We start from the raw sequence: 27080 nt of genomic DNA on the forward strand, positions 1-27080 counted from the left end.
GTCTATACATTTACTATCATTCTGATACCAAATATGTTTGTATGTAACTTCAGTATGAGTAGCGTAGCTACATATCAAGTCCAAGTTTCAAGGTTTTTGGCTCAAGGTCAAGGTCACATGCAGTTACTATTTTTAGCATGGCCAGTAGGGACATGTATGGCTTTAGCAATGCTCTGCGAATGCTTGTAATATACTAAGGTTATATTAAGAGCTTATAAGAACAGATAACAAACACATTGCCAAGCCCTTCAATTTCACCTATTTGTATATTGACGATGCCTTATTTTCAATTAAAAAAAAACACAACTTGACCCTGTCGATCGGACATCTCCTGTAGAATTTGAAATACGAATTACTACAGCTTACGGCTTAAAGCTAAGTGTCTGATTACTTAGTAGTGTGATGATTGATTTCAAGTTCCAAATGGCATGTTTTTGATTTCCAGACAGTAATATCCCCTGCTTCTCTTAACTATGGTATTAATTGTCCTTGCTGATTCGATACCCAGGGGCTTGTTCTCATTCACGATTTCCCCGACAGCTGTCGACTACTGACGGACGGAGAAATTAACATACACAAGGTTTCGGGAGATACAGACGTGTATTGAGAATGTGACTTAATCCATATTAGTACTAGATTGTGTGTGGCAATGTCGTCGATGAAGCAGATGACGGTCAATTACTCTTTCAGATCACTCAGTCTTACTCTCCGCGTACTTATCTAAGGGTCCCATGCAGGTCCATATATTTGTTCATATTTTTCTGTCGTCTTATCCATTTTGAGTTGGAATTGTGGTTTGTTACCATGTGGTATTTTTTGTTACTGTACATATATCTTGTCACTAGTTGTAGTGCATATATATTTTAGTAAAATAAGTATTGAATGTATATTCTGTTACTATTTGTAGCCCATATATATTTTGTTTGTCCAGTTGGCATTCATCAGCCCATAACTTCCAACTGAAAGCAGTTCAATGCTTAAATTTACATTTTACAACGATTTTTAAAGACTATATCCAGGAATTTTGCTCCGACGATGAATGAACAAATTATTATAGTCAAAGACGGAACAGCCTTTTCAACAGCCATATTTCGTTATCGCCGACGTGACAATTATGACGTCACTATATTAATGACGTCATAATAAAGATTTGGAAGTTATGGACTCATAACTTCCAAGTGAGCTTGGTAAAGTTATATAGTGGGGCTGCAGTGTAAATGCAAATATAGTCTGTTACTAGTTGTAGCGCATATATACTTTGTTACACTTAGTTTTGTATATAAAGTCTTTTACTTGCTGTAGTGCATACATATTCTATGATTACTTACACTACTTTATATTCTGCTTTATTGTTAGTACATCACTTATATACCGTAAGTATAGAAAAACGAAACATAACAACAAACATATTTTAAGCATGTTATTCAATTTTAATAGCTTGACAGTGACGAAAAATAATTTTCTTGTTATTTTCAATTATTTTAATCATCACTTTGAGATTGAGTGTAAATTAATGAGGACTGCTTAAAGACAACATCCTGGTATTTGTGGTTAATTGGACATGTGTACCCATATATCACAGTGGGCAGACCGGAATGCGCAGTATTGATTACTGTGAATGGACGCCATTCATGGAAAAGCGATCGTTTATACGTGTCACTCACAATTATGTTATCTGATGAGGACTATGAAACAAAACATACTTTATTGATTGAATGAATCATGAAGACTAACAGCAAACGACATGTCAATATTAGTTAGAAATGATATATTTTCCAGCTGTGAACGTCAGCGCTACTGACACAGATGCCATCAATAATGACGATAAGCGTCATCATAATTAGCGGTATTTTCAGTTTCAATAATTTTTGTAAAGGAAAAATGTTAATGATCATTATCATAGAAACACTGGAATGGAATTTGTCTAACAAAAACAAGGCTATTAATTATGAGTTTATAGAATCAAATTTCAACATACATATACGTGTCCCTTCATAATCAGCCCAGGACTAGATGTAAATGTCACATGATGAGGAAGGCATTGTACTTCCGACAATAATAATTGAGATTTCTAATGAAGAACTTTTGACACAAAAATATGCCACAACACTGGAATGTGGTTCATGTCTGTTCATCCAATGAGAGATAAGACTTCGATTGATTGATTTCCCTTCGTATAGAATATTACATAATATTTATACCCATACAAAATTACCAATCCTCACTCCTCAACAAATATAATAGGAAAATTTTACATTTATACACCAAAAGTGTACATCTCGCTTATCTATCACGTGACCGCCAACTCATGTTTTTCCCGAAAAGTTTCTCGTAAACGATTGTCATCGATCAAGGTAAAGGAACACTATAGTGTTGGCTGGGAGTCCATTCTTAATATGAACACAGGCATCATATCAACTCTCAGTTTTCCACGTTAACACAAACACACATGAGAATTGGCAAACATTCATCTATCTAAGAAACACATTCACCAGCCAATACATTTATACAGAAATATCATTTTCGGAATACCGGGCTTTCAATCTGCATAAGATAGCAACGATCTCCTCTATGTGATATGAAGGTAAAGTAAGACACATATGAATATCATATTACATCGTTCTGTAAAGAAGCGACACGCTCCAAAATACAAGTGTTACTGTCGCCTAGAAACCACAAATCAAAATCCTTCATTACGCTAATTATGTCCTTTGTTTGTTCTTCGCTTGGGTAATAGCTGCGTATTAAGAAAATATTACTTTTGTCCGGTTTACTTTTAGATGAAGTTAACTTGACATACCACGGGACATCTGCGAAATGCTTTACAGGAAGTAGACTGTATTTGATATTCCCGAATCTGTGGTATATAAGTAAAGGGAAATACTGAAAAGGGTCTTCTGATGACATTGTCCTGCTGACCCTGTTGACCAACCGAAATAGTAGGTTATTTAGGCGAGCAGCATACTCGCCCATAAGAGTGATAGACTCAGCACTGGACTTGACAAGAAAGAGACCAGTATCTATTACGAAAGGATGACCTGAAAATGTTGTCGTTATCAAATCTAAACTTTTATCAGAAAATAACATCTTTTCAAATAAAGTCATAGGATTTTGTAACCACACAGATTCAACACGAAACACAAAAACATTTATATTTCTTTTCAATAAGTGAAATATTAGATCTACTTCCCATTTCAGTATTTGAATATTTTTGATTTTTTTCGATAAACTCATTTGATCAAATTCTTTTTCTATAGAAAATACATTGACTGAAGATTCAAAGCTTTCTATATCCTCTTTATCTTGATCATTCAGAGTTATGAACAGCACATTTTCGTAGGAAATTAAATCTCGCACATTGCACATCCAGTTATACACGAATGGAAGGGTACCGTTCAAAACAAATGCGAGTAGGATAGGAGCATGTTGCGACTTTACACGAGTTGCTGCCCTTTGAACAACTTTCTCCATTAAAGTCCTTGATTTTCTTGTTTCTCGTGGAAGAGCCACATCCGGTGTCACAGACCGAAGAGAAATGATTTCGGTCACCACAAATAACGCAAAAAGAGTGACGACACCAATCACAATCGGTTTGTACCGAGAATATCCGAACTTCCACCATTTTCGTCGGATCTGAAACAAGCAAAAATAATGAATTTGATATATTGAGGCCCAAAACCCCTATAGCTTTATTTGTATTCATCAAATTATCTCTATTGTAACGTTCCTGGAATTATGTATTGTCTGTCTGTTGGGCTGGCACGAGATCCTCTGTTTGATGTGTCTACCACTGTATTACACTAGAACGGAAGTGAGCAGTATCATATCGTCTGTGAAGGAATCAGTCTTACATTAAAGGTCAAATTAGCACAGGGAAGGTTACACAGACAGTCGAAACCAGACGAATGAGGACAGTATTACAAAGAGAAAATTATACCAGTGTCAACTCAAATAGCAAAGGATGTAATTATATGTCAGCGCCAACACATGACAAATTATACAACAGACGCTAAATTCAGTCCTCATAGAGCAAAATATGTCGCACAATGAGACAGATATTTCAAATAGTCTTTATTCATAGTATGTTGAGTACTGGAGAAATTCTAGTCAATATGTCATTATAGCTTTGGCCTAATAGAACATCATGAGCACCAAAATATCTATTTAGAAAATCATGATTCTCAGGAAAAACCCTCGTGTAGTACGATACATAAAATATGTAAACAAGAACACTGATGTGTTACTACTGAGAAAAGGAAAGTTAACGACAACGATCGAGTTAGGTAGTGATCTACACAATGCAATGTGGTAGATAAATGTCAGGAGGAGATTGACAAAATTTATATCAGTCGGTTATCTTTAATCAAACTTTCTGCTGAGTAGATGATATATAAGAAAGAGCTGAAGGACCTTGATCCCATTGAAACAATTATGTATTAGTCTAACACTTTATACGTAGCTATTTCCCCAGAAAAACCAAGCATAAGTTCGTCCCTACTGCTCAGTAAAAGGAATATAAGCGTATACAGTATCTACTACAGCAATGCATTTGTACAGGAAACGTTTTCTATACAACAGTCATTATGAAATTACTAAAAAGCACGGAAAACGTTTTTATCATTTTTTTCTTTCAAATATAATGAAAATAAGGTTTAGAAAAGGACAATATGATACAAAAATCCATGCAGGAGCACGTGGTGTGATAATATTTGTATATGTATACAAGTAATTCAGAAGGTGTCCATAATCAGATTGCATTATATACTCATGTTTATTAATATACATTCAGAACTAGTATAATGGCATTGGCATTCATTTAAAGGTAATACTGATTGCCAGTACTCATAAGTGATATAATAATGCTAGTATCGAGTTAAATATGCGAATGTTTGTAACCCAAACTAAATATATTATCATATTTCTATTATCAATTAAAATATATACCAGGTATAATAAAATTATGTTACTATCAAATAAAAACCATATGATAATGTTATTGTTATTAACAATTAATTGTTATTATCAATTGAATATATAATAATATGAGCAGCCATTTACAAATACCATGTAAATATTACTTATGCATATAATTATATAATAGATTTTTCATTCATTCAAAAGGCAATATTAATTAATCAAAACAAACACATGAGAAACCATACACCACAAACATTTCTACATATTAATGCAAAGACATCATTACGCATGTTTATGTATAGTTATGAAATGTGTTAAAGTGTTTATAGTTTTCAAAAATCTGTTCAAAATTGTGTTACCTCTGGCATATTTGATACCGTTTCTCTATATCTGTTTAATTTTGTATGTAACGTCATAGGTTGAAGTCATCGCTATATATCTCTGAACCTATTGTGAATCATTAGACACATGCATATTGTGAATATATTTATAAATCAAATGATATTGTTAGAAAGTGCGTTTGTAGCGGGTCATAATATTACATATCTCTAAAGTAAAAACTGCATTACAGGATAATATCATCACCGTATAAATATCGCACAGCTATGCATAAAATGCAGTTGTAAATAAGAATATTTGGCAGCGTTCATGTTGAGGTGATGTAGTGTATACGCTTCTATATCAAACAGAAAGTCGGAGACGGCTTCATGTCGTCAATGCATACCTCTCCAGTAAGAAGGGCTGCAATACTGGGCAGTGCTGAGATGTAAATGTGTAGTTATATATCAATGTCGACATTAGCCAGCTATAAAACACCCTGTAACCTGGCATCACGAAATACTCATCCAGTAAATATTTTATGATGGTTCTTTGTGTTCAAAATCCTATTAAATAAAGGAGATTGATATCGCTATATGTCTATTCCGATCGTATTATAGTGATATTATTTCCACTCCATGACTAATGTCTTACTGTTTATGATATACATAGCTGTGAGATCAGATATATATAGCGCCGACAATATGTAAAGGCAAGCCTAAGGCCGTGCATTTCAATTATGGACTTCATAAGTCATTAGGCGTCATTAAAGAAACAACAAAAGGATATCGGAGAACCTTTACAGACATAGTGAGGTCATAACCTGAGGTCGCTGTTTGGCTAACTGCATTTTCGGCTATCTATTAATTGTTAATCCAATCATTTGCGAAAGAAGTAATATTATTTACTGAAATAAATTGCAGACGTACTAAATTTGACGCACTCAAAATTTAGCGCAAAACCAAAAATAAAAACAGATTGGCGCAATGATGAATTAGCGCACCAACAAAGATTGCCATAGAAACCAATGTAGATAAACTACAATTAGCGCAAAGTTTCCAACGCGAAAAACGCTAAAATAAGATAACCGCTAAAATATGTACGTTTACAGTAACTTTTTTTTCTTCCCGTGAGAGTGTGGATATACTGTAACACTACTGCATCGTGGTGACAAACACTGAAAGGAAAGTAAGTTCATACTCCTAGGGGATACATTTAAATTCCCACTCAAAACTTTTCTGTCTAGCTTACCTAGATTTGTTCGATGGTACTGTCAACATGTGTAACCTAGTGGTTGACGTTAGGTCTCTCCTACTATATCGGGTAAAGATTTTCGCCTAAACATATATTTGTGAAAGATACATATATATATATATGTATATATGTCAAGTAGTAATAACGACAGTACATATATATATATATATATATATATATATGTAATTTTTTCTGCAAGTTCGTTCTGATTTTGAACAAGTTGTCAAATACCTAATATGTATAAAAGATATCTTAGTTATAAAATATATCAATAATTATTTTTCTAGTAACATTCCGATAAGATAGTTTACAAAATTATCATTGCACAAATCGTGTCTGTTATATACTATATCATGTATTACTATCGGAAACCCACATGTTCAGATGATGCTGTTCATCAACTTAAGCCATCATAGATAGCAAAGGAAAATACCAAAACATAAAAATAATAATAAGAAGAAAAAACACAATAAACAACAAAAACATACTAGCAATATATCAATCGTCTGCAGCATTAGGAATTTGCGGAATATTTGTCAAGAAAGATGTAATAAAATGAATAAATGATAAAAAAATAAACGACCTAAATACGAAGGAGATTATAAGGATATAACTAAAAAGAATGCAAATAGCAGACATGAAATATCTATGCTTGTGATTTATAAATCCATCAGTCTAATTCACTGTTACAACAAAAATACTCATTAGCTGATACTTGCATTGTGCAAAACGAGAAAACCATTATGTGATCACGGAGGAGTCTCCCAGTCTCCCAAAATTACTACTTAGATTAGGGGTATGCACAATCTATTTCCTCAATTTCGTAGTGAACGGATGACTTTCTATCACCATTGATTTTTGTTGCTGCCTAATTGTCATTTGTCATGACGTAATTGTTTTATTTTTTTCCCAGTTTTTTTATGATTATTTATTTTTCAAAAAGTATATAAAATACCTGACATTTAACGGCATAAAGATACCGATGATTATATTTCGTCGTAGCAAAATATCGCATTAAAATTGGAAAACTCATACCCGTGTTAGTAATGCTAAAGCGAGTTTTAGTAGGCAGGCGCTTCATTAAGGGCAGACTATACTAATGGCTACGTGTTTATTTTCTGTGGGAAGGATGTGATACTAATCTAGCATGCGTACCTTCACCGAGTTTTAAACGTACGTTAAAGTACTTACGGGTGTCAACAAATGTGGATATATAAAACCCACAAGCAAACCATTGTACAAAATGAACTCAGAGAAAACCAAACAAACTGAAAAAATAAAGCAAAAGCGCACCATACATGAGAGGGAGGTAGTGGCACAGTGTACGATGTACAACATATAATAAATATATATACAATTAATTAAACAATATCAGGTTGAACCATATCGCATTTAACTGTACAACAAGAGTTTTTAATATTTCAGTACAGTGTATTGCTAAAATACATCCCATTCAATTTCACAATATAAGGAAAAAATATGTGATGTTTAAAATGTACAGTAAAGGCGCAAAAAGCATATCAGTTAAGTTGATAATATGGTAGTATAGACATCGTTATATATACATGTATACTTTAACCATGATATTGTATACACCATTAATGAAAATATGTGGATAAACAATAGCCAGTATATTTCATTCTCTATATTGATTGGTTGAAAAATCAATATAGTAAAAATACACTGAATGTATCTGGAACAGACCTACCGTAGCTCTATTATCATTGTTTTATTCAATGACGGCCTGCCTTTTTTGCGAAAAATCAATAAACAAAATGTACGTTTCATAAATCATACATACACTTTCCCTTTCATAATCGACTTGTTGTAACAATACGGTGCGCTTTAAAGCATTCCTCCTTTTCCCCAATTTTTATCGATTTATTCCAAAATCAACCAAACCTAATATTTTTTTTTTGAAAATACTATCTCTTTACGACTGCATATTGTCAGAGGAAAACAACAAGATAATGGCGGCGTAAATGAAACCACTGATCTAAATCAGTAGAGAACATTATGATAACAAAACATATTATTACAAAGTGACCACTGGTCATATTATTTTGGAAAGAATGTAAGTCGTTTAAGAGGGACAAGACTTGTTTTGAGTTAACGATATTAATTTGAGTAACCATATATGTATATAACCGTTAAGTAAGTAAAAGGTCAATGTCGACACAAGTCATGTGAGACAATAACTAAGGAAAAGTAGGACAAAGAATATTAACACAAAAAATGAAATCAGTGAAGATAATACAAAAACAGCTTATTGTTTTTGGTTTAGCATTAGCATGTTTACAGATATGAACTATGTTAACAGTTGTTGATGTATAGGTCGCACAGTGCAATGCACTAGGGATTTTAAAATACCATAATGTTATGATAAAATTCCGAGCCAGTGTTACTAGCTTTGGCACAATACGTTAGGTACGCATATTCTAATCATGAACGGGAATAATATTTGAAAATAAATCGTGTTCTCCGAATCCACTTTTTACACTCACACCATATATTTATTAATTTGAATTTTTATTATTTAGTTAGTTTTAGTTAGGTTCTTAAAGGGACATAATGGTAAGAATTTCACTTAAATAATATGTAAAAAAAGTGTATACGATTTCAAATGATGTAAAAAGTTATGCACTTAATGTTAATTATATATTTCAAAAGTGTCCATAACAATTTGTTTAAATTTAATAAAAAAAAAAAAAAAAAAATATGATCAACCTTGTAGCTATTTCATATTGCATATTTCATATTATTATTTTTCGATGTGCGATATTTTGAAGTTGATAAACATTGCCAATATTTCACAAAAAGTGCCATAATTTTGTAAAGAATCTAATTTCAAGTATCACAACGCTTTCCGGAAATCAAATGCATGAAGAAACTATTGAAATCGAACCATTATGTCCCTTTAATTATTCATTTTGTTCATCCATTTATCTAGGTTCTACATATATCCGAATACAATCAATCTAAATGAAAATATTACTTATAGTGTGTAATTATTCATAACAATACAGACTTTTTATGGAAATAAATAGTCAACAAATGAACCGTTTTGACTAAAGATCTCAACAATATGAATTAAATCAGTAGTCATGCTATGTAGTCTAGCGTGTTATGCACGTAGGTTCTTCCTGGATACCACGTAGTGTGGTCGATAACCGATAGTATACAAACACCTGCTGTTACACCGATTGTTATCAAACCATAAACACGTGGACGGGTCGATTTATCTTTTGTCGTATCACTCGGTCAGTGTGTTGCCTCGATCCATTTTTAGACTGTTAATTGGTTTAATATTTAACATAGTATACAAACATGTATACGTAATCAAAATCAATCTTTACATCTAATATGTCTGTGTTAGTACATACCGAGTTAATATTGAGGTCGATATCCATGGCTCCCGTCTTGTCTGCATCAATATTTGTCCTGTATATCTGTCTGTTGTCTCTACAAATCGTCAATATATGAACACATTTGATAACATCTACAGTTTAACAGTATAGCATGGCATCACATATTCTAATGTACCCTATATATACTATGACGTCATTCTATTTAAGCACCATAGCAATTTGTCATTAAATCAGTGTACTTCAATATACGTTGATGCTAACTTTACAATTGCCCTAGTAATATGTTTTTTACGTGGTTTTCCTAAAGAAATGACAGCTGGAATTTTATTATTATTTTTGGATATGCTAGGTATGATAAGTTTAAAGATATCGAGAAACGAAATCGCTTAGCAGGAAGTTGCTTACCTTTATCTATCATACACAGTATTATTACTATTGAAAATACTGGTAGTAACAGTATTAAACTCGGTCTTTGCATTAATGTCTTTAACCTAATTGTAATCATACCGATACTTACTCTGGTAAAGCAGCAATGATTTATTACTCTACCAATCACCATCATTAATAAATCTGCATAACTCTGTACTAAATTAAGTACATGTATTATGTAGCTACCACATATACAGCTACTTCCTTCCTATTAGCCATTAGGCCGTAAGTGTGCTGCGGTCCCCTTGGGCAAGTGATGTTCAGGTGATAACTGTCCGTATATTTACTTGTGAAACACAGTAGGTATATGATCGTGGCCCTGCCTATCTATAACGTTTCTCTCGTTTACATTCCGTGGTTTAATCAGGTGTTAACTGTAACACCAAAGGTTAGTAAACTGCGAGAGCAATACATATCTGCCATGTATGTATAAGATTCCAAATAGATAACAGGTCATTATGGAGCAACACGTATGTCCAATGTTCAAGGACAACCGATAAGGAAACGATATTAAAACATCTAAACGGCAATATGGAAGATACATCCTAAGCTATACTATCAAAACAAAACACCTTAATGCGCGGACCAATCAACATATTGAAACGGTAAATTAAAAACTGTGACTGCAACACAAAAATCTAATGACAAATTACTTCAATGTTACGATATGGCAAATGATTAAGAAGATCTTTCGCTTATATATGAAGAAGGTTGTAATTACACACGAGATATATTAAAATGCACATTCAATTTTCTTTCTAGACTATTACTAAAGGGTTGTGTATACACACTGTAGTAATATATAAACATGTTACATTGGACATGTTTTAGTATGTTGATTAAAACAAGATATTGAATGCTTTAAAATACCAACCTTCCTAGCACAAATCGAGTCTGAATTATCTTTCCAAATGAATGTTAATGCCGATCCACTATACCATATGGTTAGTCCATGATCATCTCGTGCATTTGGAGTCCCGAGGCTGTCCGGAAACATATCATGATATACCGTATATATATGTGTATTATATGTATTATACACATGTCCACATGACGCTGCAGATGTTGCCTTCTCAACGTGTCAAAGCGCATCACACAGGAGACGGGCACCGTCCTCGTGGGTTATAATCCCAGGACTCTCATACACTACACAGTAGTCAAGCATGGCCGACTCCGGAGCAGTCGGAGGACCGACACAGTAGCGATGTTGTCAGTTCATAACATACATATCAAGTTTGGTTTGAAATGGGTTTTTTTTATATGTCTTTCCTGAAACAAAGCCATCTGGGCCGTTTTTAATTTCGCGTTTCAGTAAAAAAACGTCTAGGCTGATATTCTTCGCCTCTAATTGTTTTTGTCCTCAGAATAGAAGTATAATCTACTACACAGTATGTCTAGAAACCAGGACTCGTTCCATTAGCTACTTGTAATAGACTTGTGCCTTTATGAAACAGGAGACCTATTGCAGTCTGGCGTTCTCTACAATCTTTACAAAGACATTAGATGAGTCAATCCGTCTATAGATCGGAAAAGACGCCATGTTATGTGGATGTAGTAATAACAATGTTTTAGTGCAGTATAACAGACTGCCGCTATACGTACCTGTATGCTCCCTTGCTGTGCCCTCGTCAGCCTTTCCATTGATGGATATTGATCTCAGGTGTATCTACATAGGGCCGTGTTTTACCTGTAATTAATCAATAAAAAAACATGATCTTACACGTTAAAGTGGGCACTATACATAAAATGCATCATTTAAGGCGCTCATCACATCATTTCGTTTCCAACGGAACAAATTTCTCCAACGGTTAGTAACAGATATATTGACAGCAGTGGGTCCCTACGAACACATTGACAGCAGCAGGTCCCCTATGAAAACTCGGTAAATGATGAATTTAGAAATCCTTTCTTCTGATGGACTTAACATAGTTATATTACATAAAACAAATATGAAGCAATACTAGGTATGTTGAATAGATGAAAAATATATAATCTACTAAATGAATTTATTCAAACAATCACCCTACTGAAACCAAATAAGGCAATTTGAAGGCGATGTTATAACATTGTAAAACAAAATGGACTTCTTCCTCAATAATATCAAAATAAATAGTTATAACACAAGATCCATTTCATTACCAGTATCGTAGAAACATAACATGATAGGAAGTTAGTGTGGCTACATGGACACGTTTTGCTGTAAAACAAACTAATGATACTTACATGGTAGATGTTCGAATATCACCATCAGTTGTTTGGTATCTTGTAATCCACTCCAGTTCTCTCAATTAATATGATAAAACGCCATTTGCGCTGGTTAAATAATAATCCTCCATCTGTCTACTCCAAACTCTGACCAATAGAGCATTTACATCCAAGTGCATACGTCTACATAGTCCATGTGTATCTTATATCAATCGGCTATCTCTTTACTTTAGAAACCGCCATGGATCAATGATCTGAACATTACAGCAGGCATTCGAATGGTTAAAAGCTTAATAAGGACATGTCGTCTGTACATTCTTGTGAAAAGCCGCCATTTGGTTATATAATCCCTCTTATAAAACCGTGTGAATATGAGTGACCGACGATAACTGTGTTCTCGTGAAGCCAGGAGACGTTACCATCTCCCAAGAGACGACATTATGGCCCAGTCGACTTCACCGGCAGTCAGTCTCCATACAACCGTCCAAACGCGTGCCCATCTGAAAATGCGGGTTACATGGATCACAAACTGTGTCGTATATCTGAAATTTCTTATCCAAACGCCGGCTGCAGTTAGCGGGCGTACATGCTCTGGCTGTCTGTGATGTAACTGTAGATATCGCGCTCCACTGTCATATCACACCCAAAGATTTGCGTAATTACCGTGCCATGAGGAACAGATATGGAAGAAATTCCTTTAGTGAAAAAGCGAAACTGGTTTATTACATTGTGTGCAGCTTAGCCCATCTGTCTTCGCTCATTGCACGGGCCCTAACAGGCCATTTAGCTTTGTTAGGATCGACAAGTAACAAGGAAAAGATTCGCCTTAGGTATAGCTTCCAGCAGTTTGTGCCAATTTAAAAAATAAACGCGAAATGACATATCACGTGATTATTTTTGGTTCAAAATTACTGCACCAAGGAAATTAATGCCAGTAATGAAATAGACGATGGCATTTCAAAATCATTCATAATACAGACCCTATCAGATTACAATATCCATCCTACAGACCACATGTGACTTGGCTCAAATTCGAAACACACAGACCATATATAAACCGTGAAATGTGTGACATATCACATATATTATACAGGCCATGATCACTAAACAACATGTATTATACAGGCCACGACATATTACATGTATCATACAGGCCATGACATATCACAGGTATCATATAGGCCAAGACATATCACAGGTATCATACAGACCACGACATATCACATGTATCATACAGGCCACGACATATCACAGGTATCATATAGGCCACAACATATCACATGTATCATACAGGCCACGACATATCACATGTACCATACAGGCCATGACATATCACATGTATCATACAGGCCACGACATATCACATGTATCATACAGGCCACGACATATCACATGTATCATACAGACCACGACTATCACATGTATCATACAGGCCACGACTATCACATGTGTCATCCAGGCCACGACATATCACATGTATCATACAGGCCACGAACGATCACAACTGTTATTATACAGACCATGACCGATCACACCCATGTTATTATACAGACCATGACCGATCATCCATGTTATTATACAGACAATGACCGATCACCTCCTGTTATTATACAGACCATGACCGATCACCCATGTTATTATACAGACCATGACCGATCACCCATGTTATTATACAGACCATGACCGATCACCCATGTTATTATACAGACCATGACCGATCACCCCTGTTATTATACAGACCATGACCGGTCACCCATGTTATTATACAAACAATGACCGATCACCTCTTGTTATTATACAGACCATGACCGATCACCCATGTTATTATACAGACCATGACCGATCACCTATGTTATTATACAGACCATGACCGATCACCCATGTTATTATACAGACAATGACCGATCACCTCCTGTTATTATACAGACCATGACCGATCACCCATGTTATTATACAGACCATGACCGATCACCCATGTTATTATACAGACCATGACCGATCACCCATTTTATTATACAGACAATGACCGGTCACCCATGTTATTATACAAACCATGACCGGTCACCCATGTTATTATACAGACCATGACCGGTCACCCCTGTTATTATACAGACCATGACCGATCACCCCCTGTTATTATACAGACCATGACCGATCACCCATGTTATTATACAGACCATGACCGATCACCCATATTATTATACAGACCATGACCGATCACCCATGTTATTATACAGACAATGACCGATCACCCCCTACTATTATACAGACCATGACCGATCACCCATGTTATCATACAGACAATGACCGATCACTCATGTTATTATTTTAGTTAGTTTTTGCGCCAATATCATTGGACGTTGAGACCCCACGTGACCATCCTTAAAACAGTGATCGACCGATAAAAGTTGATTGAAAAAGTTGATTGACCGATCCATCTATAAATAGATCGGGAAAAAACCGCGGCAGAGCATCAGAGCATGTTAGTCATTTGAGCGTTTGATTCAGAAGGGCACTGAAATAAACAGTCAAGCGTCTAGCGTGATCTTGATTGTAAACAATCGCAGACGAGACGAGTCGAAATGGCTGACAGGTTTGCTTCTCTGTCAGTGGATGAAAAAGACAGAATCTTTAACAATGCAGATGCGGCAAACACGAAAAGAGTTACCACGACGGCAGTGCGAGTATTTAGAGAATACCTTACAAGTAAAAGTCTTTCTGCGGAGTTTGAAACGTATGAAATCTCCGAGCTAGATGAGGCCCTGGCTAACTTTTATCTTGAAATGAGGAACAAAAACGGACAACTGTACATTTGAAGAAATGTTTTATTGTTTATTTGATGAACACAAAACCAAGAAAAATAATAAAACAGTTATAGCCTTTAGATTTCGGTCGATGCATGGTTTTATTGACCGAAGAAAAATTATCAACCTCGGACTTCGTCCTCGGTCGATAATTTTTCTTCGGTTAATAAAACCATGCATCGACCTCATCAAAAGGCTATAATTGTATATTATTATACAGACCATGACCGATCACCCATGTTATTATACAGACAATGACCGATCACCCCTGTTATTATACAGACAATGACCGATCACCCCCTGTTATTATACAGACAATGACCGATCACCCATGTTATGATACAGACCATGACCGATCACCCATGTTATTATACAGACCATGACCGATCACCCATGTTATTATACAGACTATGACCGATCATCTCTGTTATTATACAGACAATGACCGATCACCCATGTTATTATACAGACTATGACCGATCATCTCTGTTATTATACAGACAATGACCGATCACCCATGTTATTATACAGACCATGACCGATCACCTCCTGTTATTATACAGACCATGACCGGTCACCTCCTGTTATTATACAGACCATGACCGATCACCCCTGTTATTATACAGACCATGACCGATCACCCATGTAATTATACAGACCATGACCGATCACCTCCTGTTATTATAAAGACAATGACCGATCACCCCCTGTTATTATACAGACAATGACCGATCACCCCCTGTTATTATACAGACAATGACCGATCACCCATGTTATTATACAGACAATGACCGATCACCCCCTACTATTATACAGACCATGACCGATCACATATGTTATTATACAGACCATGACCGATCACCCCTGTTATTATACAGACCATGACCGATCACCCATGTTATTATACAGACAATGACCGATCACCCCCTGTTATTATACAGACAATGACCGATCACCCATGTTATGATACAGACCATGACCGATCACCCATGTTATTATACAGACCATGACCGATCACCCATGTTATTATACAGACTATGACCGATCATCTCTGTTATTATACAGACAATGACCGATCACCCATGTTATTATACAGACCATGACCGATCACCTCCTGTTATTATACAGACCATGACCGGTCACCTCCTGTTATTATACAGACCATGACCGATCACCCCTGTTATTATACAGACCATGACCGATCACCCATGTTATTATACAGACCATGACCGATCACCTCCTGTTATTATACAGACAATGACCGATCACCCATGTTATTATACAGACCATGACCGATCACCTCCTGTTATTATACAGACCATGACCGGTCACCTCCTGTTATTATACAGACCATGACCGATCACCCCTGTTATTATACAGACCATGACCGATCACCCATGTAATTATACAGACCATGACCGATCACCTCCTGTTATTATAAAGACAATGACCGATCACCCCCTGTTATTATACAGACAATGACCGATCACCCCCTGTTATTATACAGACAATGACCGATCACCCATGTTATTATACAGACCATGACCGATCACCCCCTACTATTATACAGACCATGACCGATCACATATGTTATTATACAGACCATGACCGATCACCCCTGTTATTATACAGACCATGACCGATCACCCATGTTATTATACAGACAATGACCGATCACCCCCTGTTATTATACAGACAATGACCGATCACCCATGTTATTATACAGACCATGACCGATCACCCATGTTATTATACAGACCATGACCGATCACCCATGTTATTATACAGACCATGACCGATCATCTCTGTTATTATACAGACAATGACCGATCACCCATGTTATTATACAGACCATGACCGATCACCTCCTGTTATTATACAGACCATGACCGGTCACCTCCTGTTATTATACAGACCATGACCGATCACCCCTGTTATTATACAGACCATGACCGATCACCCATGTTATTATACAGACCATGACCGATCACCTCCTGTTATTATACAGACAATGACCGATCACCCCCTGTTATTATACAGACAATGACCGATCACCCATGTTATTATACAGACAATGACCGATCACCCCCTACTATTATACAGACCATGACCGATCACATATGTTATTATACAGACCATGACCGATCACCCCTGTTATTATACAGACCATGACCGATCACCCATGTTATTATACAGACTATGACCGATCATCTCTGTTATTATACAGACAATGACCGATCACCCATGTTATTATACAGACCATGACCGATCACCTCCTGTTATTATACAGACCATGACCGGTCACCTCCTGTTATTATACAGACCATGACCGATCACCCCTGTTATTATACAGACCATGACCGATCACCCATGTAATTATACAGACCATGACCGATCACCTCCTGTTATTATAAAGACAATGACCGATCACCCCCTGTTATTATACAGACAATGACCGATCACCCCCTGTTATTATACAGACAATGACCGATCACCCCCTGTTATTATACAGACAATGACCGATCACCCATGTTATTATACAGACAATGACCGATCACCCCCTACTATTATACAGACCATGACCGATCACATATGTTATTATACAGACCATGACCGATCACCCCTGTTATTATACAGACCATGACCGATCACCCATGTTATTATACAGACAATGACCGATCACCCCCTGTTATTATACAGACAATGACCGATCACCCATGTTATGATACAGACCATGACCGATCACCCATGTTATTATACAGACCATGACCGATCACCCATGTTATTATACAGACTATGACCGATCATCTCTGTTATTATACAGACAATGACCGATCACCCATGTTATTATACAGACCATGACCGATCACCTCCTGTTATTATACAGACCATGACCGGTCACCTCCTGTTATTATACAGACCATGACCGATCACCCCTGTTATTATACAGACCATGACCGATCACCCATGTAATTATACAGACCATGACCGATCACCTCCTGTTATTATACAGACAATGACCGATCACCCCCTGTTATTATACAGACAATGACCGATCACCCATGTTATTAAACAGACCATGACCGATCACCCATGTTATTATACAGACTATGACCGATCATCTCTGTTATTATACAGACAATGACCGATCACCCATGTTATTATACAGACCATGACCGATCACCTCCTGTTATTATACAGACCATGACCGGTCACCTCCTGTTATTATACAGACCATGACCGATCACCCCTGTTATTATACAGACCATGACCGATCACCCATGTAATTATACAGACCATGACCGATCACCTCCTGTTATTATACAGACAATGACCGATCACCCATGTTATTATACAGACCATGACCGATCACCTCCTGTTATTATACAGACCATGACCGGTCACCTCCTGTTATTATACAGACCATGACCGATCACCCCTGTTATTATACAGACCATGACCGATCACCCATGTAATTATACAGACCATGACCGATCACCTCCTGTTATTATAAAGACAATGACCGATCACCCCCTGTTATTATACAGACAATGACCGATCACCCCCTGTTATTATACAGACAATGACCGATCACCCATGTTATTATACAGACCATGACCGATCACCCCCTACTATTATACAGACCATGACCGATCACATATGTTATTATACAGACCATGACCGATCACCCCTGTTATTATACAGACCATGACCGATCACCCATGTTATTATACAGACAATGACCGATCACCCCCTGTTATTATACAGACAATGACCGATCACCCATGTTATTATACAGACCATGACCGATCACCCATGTTATTATACAGACCATGACCGATCACCCATGTTATTATACAGACTATGACCGATCATCTCTGTTATTATACAGACAATGACCGATCACCCATGTTATTATACAGACCATGACCGATCACCTCCTGTTATTATACAGACCATGACCGGTCACCTCCTGTTATTATACAGACCATGACCGATCACCCCTGTTATTATACAGACCATGACCGATCACCCATGTAATTATACAGACCATGACCGATCACCTCCTGTTATTATACAGACAATGACCGATCACCCCCTGTTATTATACAGACAATGACCGATCACCCATGTTATTATACAGACAATGACCGATCACCCCCTACTATTATACAGACCATGACCGATCACATATGTTATTATACAGACCATGACCGATCACCCCTGTTATTATACAGACCATGACCGATCACCCATGTTATTATACAGACTATGACCGATCATCTCTGTTATTATACAGACAATGACCGATCACCCATGTTATTATACAGACCATGACCGATCACCTCCTGTTATTATACAGACCATGACCGGTCACCTCCTGTTATTATACAGACCATGACCGATCACCCCTGTTATTATACAGACCATGACCGATCACCCATGTAATTATACAGACCATGACCGATCACCTCCTGTTATTATAAAGACAATGACCGATCACCCCCTGTTATTATACAGACAATGACCGATCACCCCCTGTTATTATACAGACAATGACCGATCACCCCCTGTTATTATACAGACAATGACCGATCACCCATGTTATTATACAGACAATGACCGATCACCCCCTACTATTATACAGACCATGACCGATCACATATGTTATTATACAGACCATGACCGATCACCCCTGTTATTATACAGACCATGACCGATCACCCATGTTATTATACAGACAATGACCGATCACCCCCTGTTATTATACAGACAATGACCGATCACCCATGTTATGATACAGACCATGACCGATCACCCATGTTATTATACAGACCATGACCGATCACCCATGTTATTATACAGACCATGACCGATCATCCCTGTTATTATACAGACAATGACCGATCACCCATGTTATTATACAGACCATGACCGATCACCTCCTGTTATTATACAGACCATGACCGGTCACCTCCTGTTATTATACAGACCATGACCGATCACCCCTGTTATTATACAGACCATGACCGATCACCCATGTCATTATACAGACCATGACCGATCACCTCCTGTTATTATACAGACAATGACCGATCACCCCCTGTTATTATACAGACAATGACCGATCACCCATGTTATTATACAGACAATGACCGATCACCCCCTACTATTATACAGACCATGACCGATCACATATGTTATTATACAGACCATGACCGATCACCCCTGTTATTATACAGACCATGACCGATCACCCATGTTATTATACAGACAATGACCGATCACCCCCTGTTATTATACAGACCATGACCGATCACCCCCTGTTATTATACAGACAATGACCGATCACCCATGTTATGATACAGACAATGACCGATCACCCATGTTATTATACAGACAATGACCGATCACCTCCTGTTATTATACAGACAATGACCGATCACCCATGTTATTATACAGACCATGACCGATCACCTCCTGTTATTATACAGACCATGACGGTCACCCATGTTATTATACAGACCATGACGGTCACCCATGTTAGTATACAGACCATGACCGGTGACCCCTGTTATTATACCGACTATGACTGGTCACCCATGTTATTATACAGACCATGACGGTCACCCATGTTATTGTACAGACCATGACCGATCACCCATGTTATTATACAGACCATGACGGTCACCCATGTTATTATACAGACCATGACCGAACACCCCTGTTATTATACAGACCATGACCGATCACCCATGTTATTATACAGACCATGACCGATCACCTCCTGTTAGTATACGGACCATGACCGATCAACTCCTGTTATAATACAGACAATGACCGATCACCCATATTATTATACAGACCATGACCGATCACCCATGTTATTATACAGACCATGACCGATCATCTATGCTATGATATAAACCCACCGAAAGCAACGTATAAATTACATTAAGAAAACGTCGGTGTGTACGAAGTTATAAACGTGAATGTAGTGAAGGGTCGATATATTTCGTATGTCTGTAACCGCAACATTACCGTTATGGCAAGTCGGTTGTCCATGCGAAAGGAAAACCTATCTTGGTGCCTTTGAACATTCTCTATTACATGATCAATGATGATCATGCATTATTCATGTATCCTGAGAAATGTTTCGCAGGGGTTTACACTTAGTGTGCCAATGTTTCACGTTTATGACACGTCTCTCCACTAGAAACATTCACAAATGTGTAACCAGCTGAGCACCCCCAAAGCATGTGGCACAAAGGACACCCACTGCCGATCCCAAATATGCCATGTTAGCTTGACTCTTCAAACAAGGCATACATATACTTATAACTGCAGACTTAGCGTATTTGAATTTTCATTAATTATTTAAATATAAAGATTTTACACAATTATTGAGAAAAGGTTATCTATAACGCGATAAGGAACCACAAAATAGAGATACATGATATCACATTATTAAGCTTGGTACAGAATGTCATGTATAGAGGTGGTGTCGTGGGAAGATATGATCGAAGCATGATTGGAAGATAAATGGCCCGCAGTTTGTTTCTGAAGATCTCCGCTGGAAATGACATGCTATGCGTTGATGTCACAAACACATCAAATCACTAAGGAAATCGTCAGATCCATTACAACCATCCAGGGCATTGCCTCTACACAACAGTGGCTTCAGCTCTGAAAACCTCGAGTTTTTTCATCTGCCTCTTGTTGTTCTGTTTGAAATATTTATAATCGATAAAGGCGATTTTTTACGATTCATCCAAACCCATGCAGATTTAATTGTTATAAACAGATCATGCTCTGATAAAATCTTTCAATGTCTCAATCTCTTTTACAAGTGTGAATCAATAGCATGTGAACATAACTATAACGATTTTATCAATATATCACCACTTGTTCTGATTTAAATGCATTTGGAAACTCAAACATGGAAGATCAGCCGTTTATAAGCTTACTGAAAGACATATATCACAACACATGTCCTAGCGTAACAGCTACATAGTAAAGTCTGAACAGGGTCAGGTCATTTGAGGATAGGGTCAAGGAGAAACTAACAATCAGGTCATTTGAGGATAGGGTCAAGGAGAGACTAACAATCAGGTCATATGAGGATAGGGTCAAGGAGAGACTAACAATCAGGTCATTTGAGGATAGGGTCAAGGAGAGACTAACAATAAGGTCATTTGAGGATAGGGTCAAGGAGAAACTAACAATCAGGTCATATGAGGATAGGGTCAAGGAGAAACAAACAATCAGGTCATTTGAGGATAGGGTCAAGGAGAAACTAACAATCAGGTCATATGAGGACAGGGTCAATGGGAAACTAACAATTAGATCATATGAGGATAAGGCCGAGGAGAAACTAACAATCAGGTCATTTGAGGATAGGGTCAAGGAGAAACTAACAATCAGGTCATATGAGGATAGGGTCAAGGAGAAACTAACAATCAGGTCATTTGAGGATAGGGTCAAGGAGAAACAAACAATCAGGTCATATGAGGACAGGGTCAAGGAGAAACTAACAATCAGGTCATATGAGGACAGGGTCAAGGAGAAACTAACAATCAGGTCATTTGAGGATAGGGTCAAGGAGAGACTAACAATCAGGTCATATGAGGATAGGGTCAAGGAGAGACTAACAATCAGGTCATTTGAGGATAGGGTCAAGGAGAGACTAACAATAAGGTCATTTGAGGATAGGGTCAAGGAGAAACTAACAATCAGGTCATATGAGGATAGGGTCAAGGAGAAACAAACAATCAGGTCATTTGAGGATAGGGTCAAGGAGAAACTAACAATCAGGTCATATGAGGACAGGGTCAATGGGAAACTAACAATTAGATCATATGAGGATAAGGCCGAGGAGAAACTAACAATCAGGTCATTTGAGGATAGGGTCAAGGAGAAACTAACAATCAGGTCATATGAGGATAGGGTCAAGGAGAAACTAACAATCAGGTCATTTGAGGATAGGGTCAAGGAGAAACAAACAATCAGGTCATATGAGGACAGGGTCAAGGAGAAACTAACAATCAGGTCATATGAGGACAGGGTCAAGGAGAAACAAACAATCAGGTCATTTGAGGATAGGGTCAAGGAGAAACTAACAATCAGGTCATATGAGGACAGGGTCAAGGAGAAACTAACAATCAGGTCATATGAGGACAGGGTCAAGGAGAAACTAACAATCAGGTCATATGAGGATAGGGTCAATGGGAAACTAACAATCAGGTCATATGAGGATAGGGTCAAGGAGAAACTAACAATCAGGTCATATGAGGATAGGGTCAAGGAAAAAACTAACAATCAGGTCATATGAGGATAGGGTCAGGGAGAAACTAACAATCAGGTCATATGAGGATAGGGTCAATGGGAAACTAACAATTAGATCATATGAGGATAAGGCCGAGGAGAAACTAACAATCAGATCATATGAGGATAGGGTCAAGGAGAAACTAACAATCAGGTCATATGAGGATAGGGTCAAGGAGAAACTAACAATCAGGTCATATGAGGATAGGGTCAAGGAGAAACTAACAATTAGATCATATGAGGATAAGGCCGAGGAGACACCAACAATCAGGCCAATGTGATACCAAACAAATAGGAAGCCATATACACAACAAGAATGTATCCCAAATCAAGACACACTAAAGTAAACAGGCTATCTGAAATTAATCTGTTCGTACAACATTATGGCACAGGTATAAGTCATGGTAACTTAATGCGTTTGGTCACAATGACGCATTCATACAAATACGTGTTGTACTGATAATGTCAATCCCACTTTGGTAAGTACAGAGAGCTGGTGTGCTACAAGGGAAATTGATGGAGCATATAGACCTGGAACTACTATATCAGATTAATAAACAGGACACTTGTTTTCAATTAAAAAATAAGAACTTTTGCTTGTAACGTCGGATCAACTGCAGCAGTAAAAACAGTAAAAGTTAAACTAATACTCGTGAATTTTGATGACCATAACACCACTTACCCTCTAGATATGAAACAGATCAATAGGAGTGAGAGTTTAATACGAGGATCATTTTTGTTTACCGGTAATATACCGAATCAATTCCCATACTCGCGCAATACATGGTCCGTGATTGCGACATTCTAATGTTGTTGTTTTTTTTGTTGTTTTTTTTCGCTAGACAAATTGCACATTTGGTTTTGATCTTTATTGGACATGTCATCATATAAAATGTGTATATGGTGAATCAACTCCGTTGTCTTATCAGTATCACAGATGGGCGTTGTGGAGAACTTGTATAAACACTGTTCGTCACATGAGAACGCCTCTTGGAGTTCTACACTAGTTGATTATGTTTTCACGTGAACAGTTGACATTTCAAAGCAAATGCATCGATTGGAGGGGGAGAGCTACAATGTATTTAGTCTAAGACAAAGGTATTATAGTAGAAAAAGTGCAATGTAAAAATAGCTTATTCATCAATATCAAAATGACAAAAACACTGAAAAAGAGAAAAGAGGGAGAGTGATTTAAAGGACAGATAGGAAGAAAATTATTATAAAATGATTGGATACCTAAATGAGATATATATGAGCTGAAAGGGGAGAGGAGTATATAGATGAAAGTCGAGTGAAAAAAAAAATCAATCGTGTGCGTGTACGTTCAGATGTGAAGGAAAAACGGGTGAAGTTAAGTAGCTACTGTAGTTACCATCAAACCTGGGAAGGGTGGAGTGAAGTAGCTACTGTAGTTACCATAAAACCTGGGAAGGATGAAGTGAAGTAGCTACTGTAGTTATATGACAGATAAAAATAGTCTTAATTATGTTATGTAAACAAATATAATATATATACACACTGTATATAGATAACAGGATAAGGCTGTCCACTGTATAGGTAAAAGTGCCATGCTGGGCCCATAACCCCTGACTGAAGGGAAGGGTCTGTCCCCCATGGTGACCATATGGTACAGGAGACATCCTAAGCTAAAGAAAGTTTAAGAGGTTGTGTTTGTTTTATATTTAAAACAATAAGTAACTTAATAACTATTTTAATGTGGACTATAATATCCATACCATTAGATGCAGTAAGTGGTCTAGAATTTATACATTGTTTTATAATTCAATAGACAACATAGTTTAGAAGCTGGGTAGCTTTTACTGTAATGTACAGTAAATAGAAGTCTGTATTTCTAAGGTAATATTTATACTTAATAATGGTTTTATGTAATTTCTATATCAGTAGGAAATAGAAGAAGTCCTCTTTTAGATACAACTTTTATATTGATTGTAAATAGTGAAGTTTGTTTGCTATGACAAATGAAACTAGTGTAACAAATACAAACTAGTCCTGTCAAGCCATATCCAGAGATCCCTAGGGAGTCTATATTGGGTGTCCTCCGCGAGGGACGAGCTGAAACTATAAGGTAAGGGCTAAGAGCCCAAAATAAGGATTACAAAATAAGGGATTACAAAATAAGGGGAATCAAAATAGGAAGAATCTAGGATTCCAGAATCAGGAGAATGAATAAGAAAGGAAAGATTCCATTAGAAGGACTATATCACTTTTCTTGGATACTAAAATATTATATTCAGACTCTGGTTTAGAGTCGACAGTGAACAGTCAAGTTCCAAGTATGGATGATTGAGATATATGGGTGTGACTGAGAGCTGTTGGACAACTATGTACCTCAATATATGTATTCATGTTTGAAGTTAAAATAAAACATGAGGAATGGCAACCTTGGACTACTGTGATATTTTGTGACATCATCATGGAGAACAATTATTATATAAGTGTTATGGCCGAAAGCGACGCTCGGTCATAGTTACCATCAAACCTGGGAAGGGTAGAGTGAAGTAGCTACTGTAGTTACCATCAAACCTGGGAGGGATGGAGTGAAGTAGCTACTGTAGTTACCATAAAACCTGGGAAGGGTGGAGTGAAGTAGCTACTGTAGTTACCATCAAACCTGGGAAGGGTAGAGTGAAGTAGCTACTGAAGTTACCATCAAACCTGGGAAGGGTAGAGTGAAGTAGCTACTGTAGTTACCATCAAACCTGGGAAGGGTGGAGTGAAGTAGCTACTGTAGTTACCATCAAACCTGGGAAGGGTAGAGTGAAGTAGCTACTGTAGTTACCATCAAACCTGGGAAGAGTAGAGTGAAGTAGCTACTGTAGTTACCATCAAACCTGGGAAGGGTGGAGTGAAGTAGCTACTGTAGTTACCATCAAACCTGGGAAGGGTGGAGTGAAGTAGCTACTGTAGTTACCATCAAACCTGGGAAGGGTGGAGTGAAGTAGCTACTGTAGTTACCATCAAACCTGGGAAGGGTGGGTGAAGTAGCTACTGTAGTTACCATCAAACCTGGGAAGGGTGGGTGAAGTAGCTACTGTAGTTACCATCAAACCTGGGAAGGGTGGAGTGAAATAGCTACTGTAGTTACCATAAAACCTGGGAAGGATGGAGTGAAGTAGCCACTGTAGTTACCATCAAACCTGGGAAGGGTGGGTGAAGTAGCTACTGTAGTTACCATAAAACCTGGGAAGGGTGGAGTGAAGTAGCTACTGTAGTTACCATCAAACCTGGGAAGGGTAGACTGAAGTAGCTACTGTAGTTACCATCAAACCTGGGAAGGATGAAGTGAAGTAGCTACTGTAGTTACCATAAAACCTGGGAAGGGTAGAGTGAAATAGCTTCTGCAGTTACCGTCAAACCTGGGAAGGGTGGAGTGAAGTAGCTACTGTAGTTACCATAAAACCTGGGAAGGGTAGAGTGAAATAGCTTCTGCAGTTACCGT

General features: G+C 37.3%; 2 protein-coding genes across 11 annotated transcripts; one reads left to right on the forward strand and one right to left on the reverse strand.

The window, feature by feature from the left end:
* Positions 1-1409: 1409 nt before the first annotated feature.
* Positions 1410-13089, reverse strand: LOC117337610. Of its 10 annotated transcripts, XR_004534870.1 has the most exons (5): positions 12510-13089; positions 11889-11973; positions 9873-9951; positions 7681-7757; positions 3512-3633 (listed from the first exon to the last, which is right to left on the reverse strand). XR_004534870.1 is itself a non-coding variant. In XM_033898672.1 (4 exons), exons 3-4 carry the CDS (start codon positions 9897-9899, stop codon positions 2608-2610), a joined length of 1053 nt encoding a protein of 350 aa, XP_033754563.1. In that variant the 5' UTR covers positions 9900-9951; positions 11889-11973; positions 12510-13039; the 3' UTR covers positions 1410-2607. The 10 variants fall into 10 exon arrangements, 5 of the variants coding, with proteins under 5 accessions (XP_033754563.1, XP_033754562.1, XP_033754566.1 ...); XM_033898672.1 differs by lacking the exon at positions 7681-7757 and having other exon boundaries at positions 1410-3633; positions 12510-13039; XR_004534871.1 differs by lacking the exons at positions 11889-11973; positions 12510-13089 and adding an exon at positions 11161-11876.
* Positions 13090-15073: 1984 nt separating this feature from the next.
* LOC117338564 (golgin subfamily A member 6-like protein 22) lies at positions 15074-23627 on the forward strand. Its single transcript, XM_033899922.1, has 2 exons — positions 15074-15297; positions 22331-23627. Exons 1-2 carry the CDS (start codon positions 15074-15076, stop codon positions 23625-23627), a joined length of 1521 nt encoding a protein of 506 aa, XP_033755813.1.
* Positions 23628-27080: the final 3453 nt, after the last annotated feature.

The sequence above is a fragment of the Pecten maximus genome, chromosome 11, assembly GCF_902652985.1.
Source record: "Pecten maximus chromosome 11, xPecMax1.1, whole genome shotgun sequence".
Taxonomy (NCBI): Eukaryota; Metazoa; Mollusca; class Bivalvia; order Pectinida; family Pectinidae; genus Pecten; species Pecten maximus.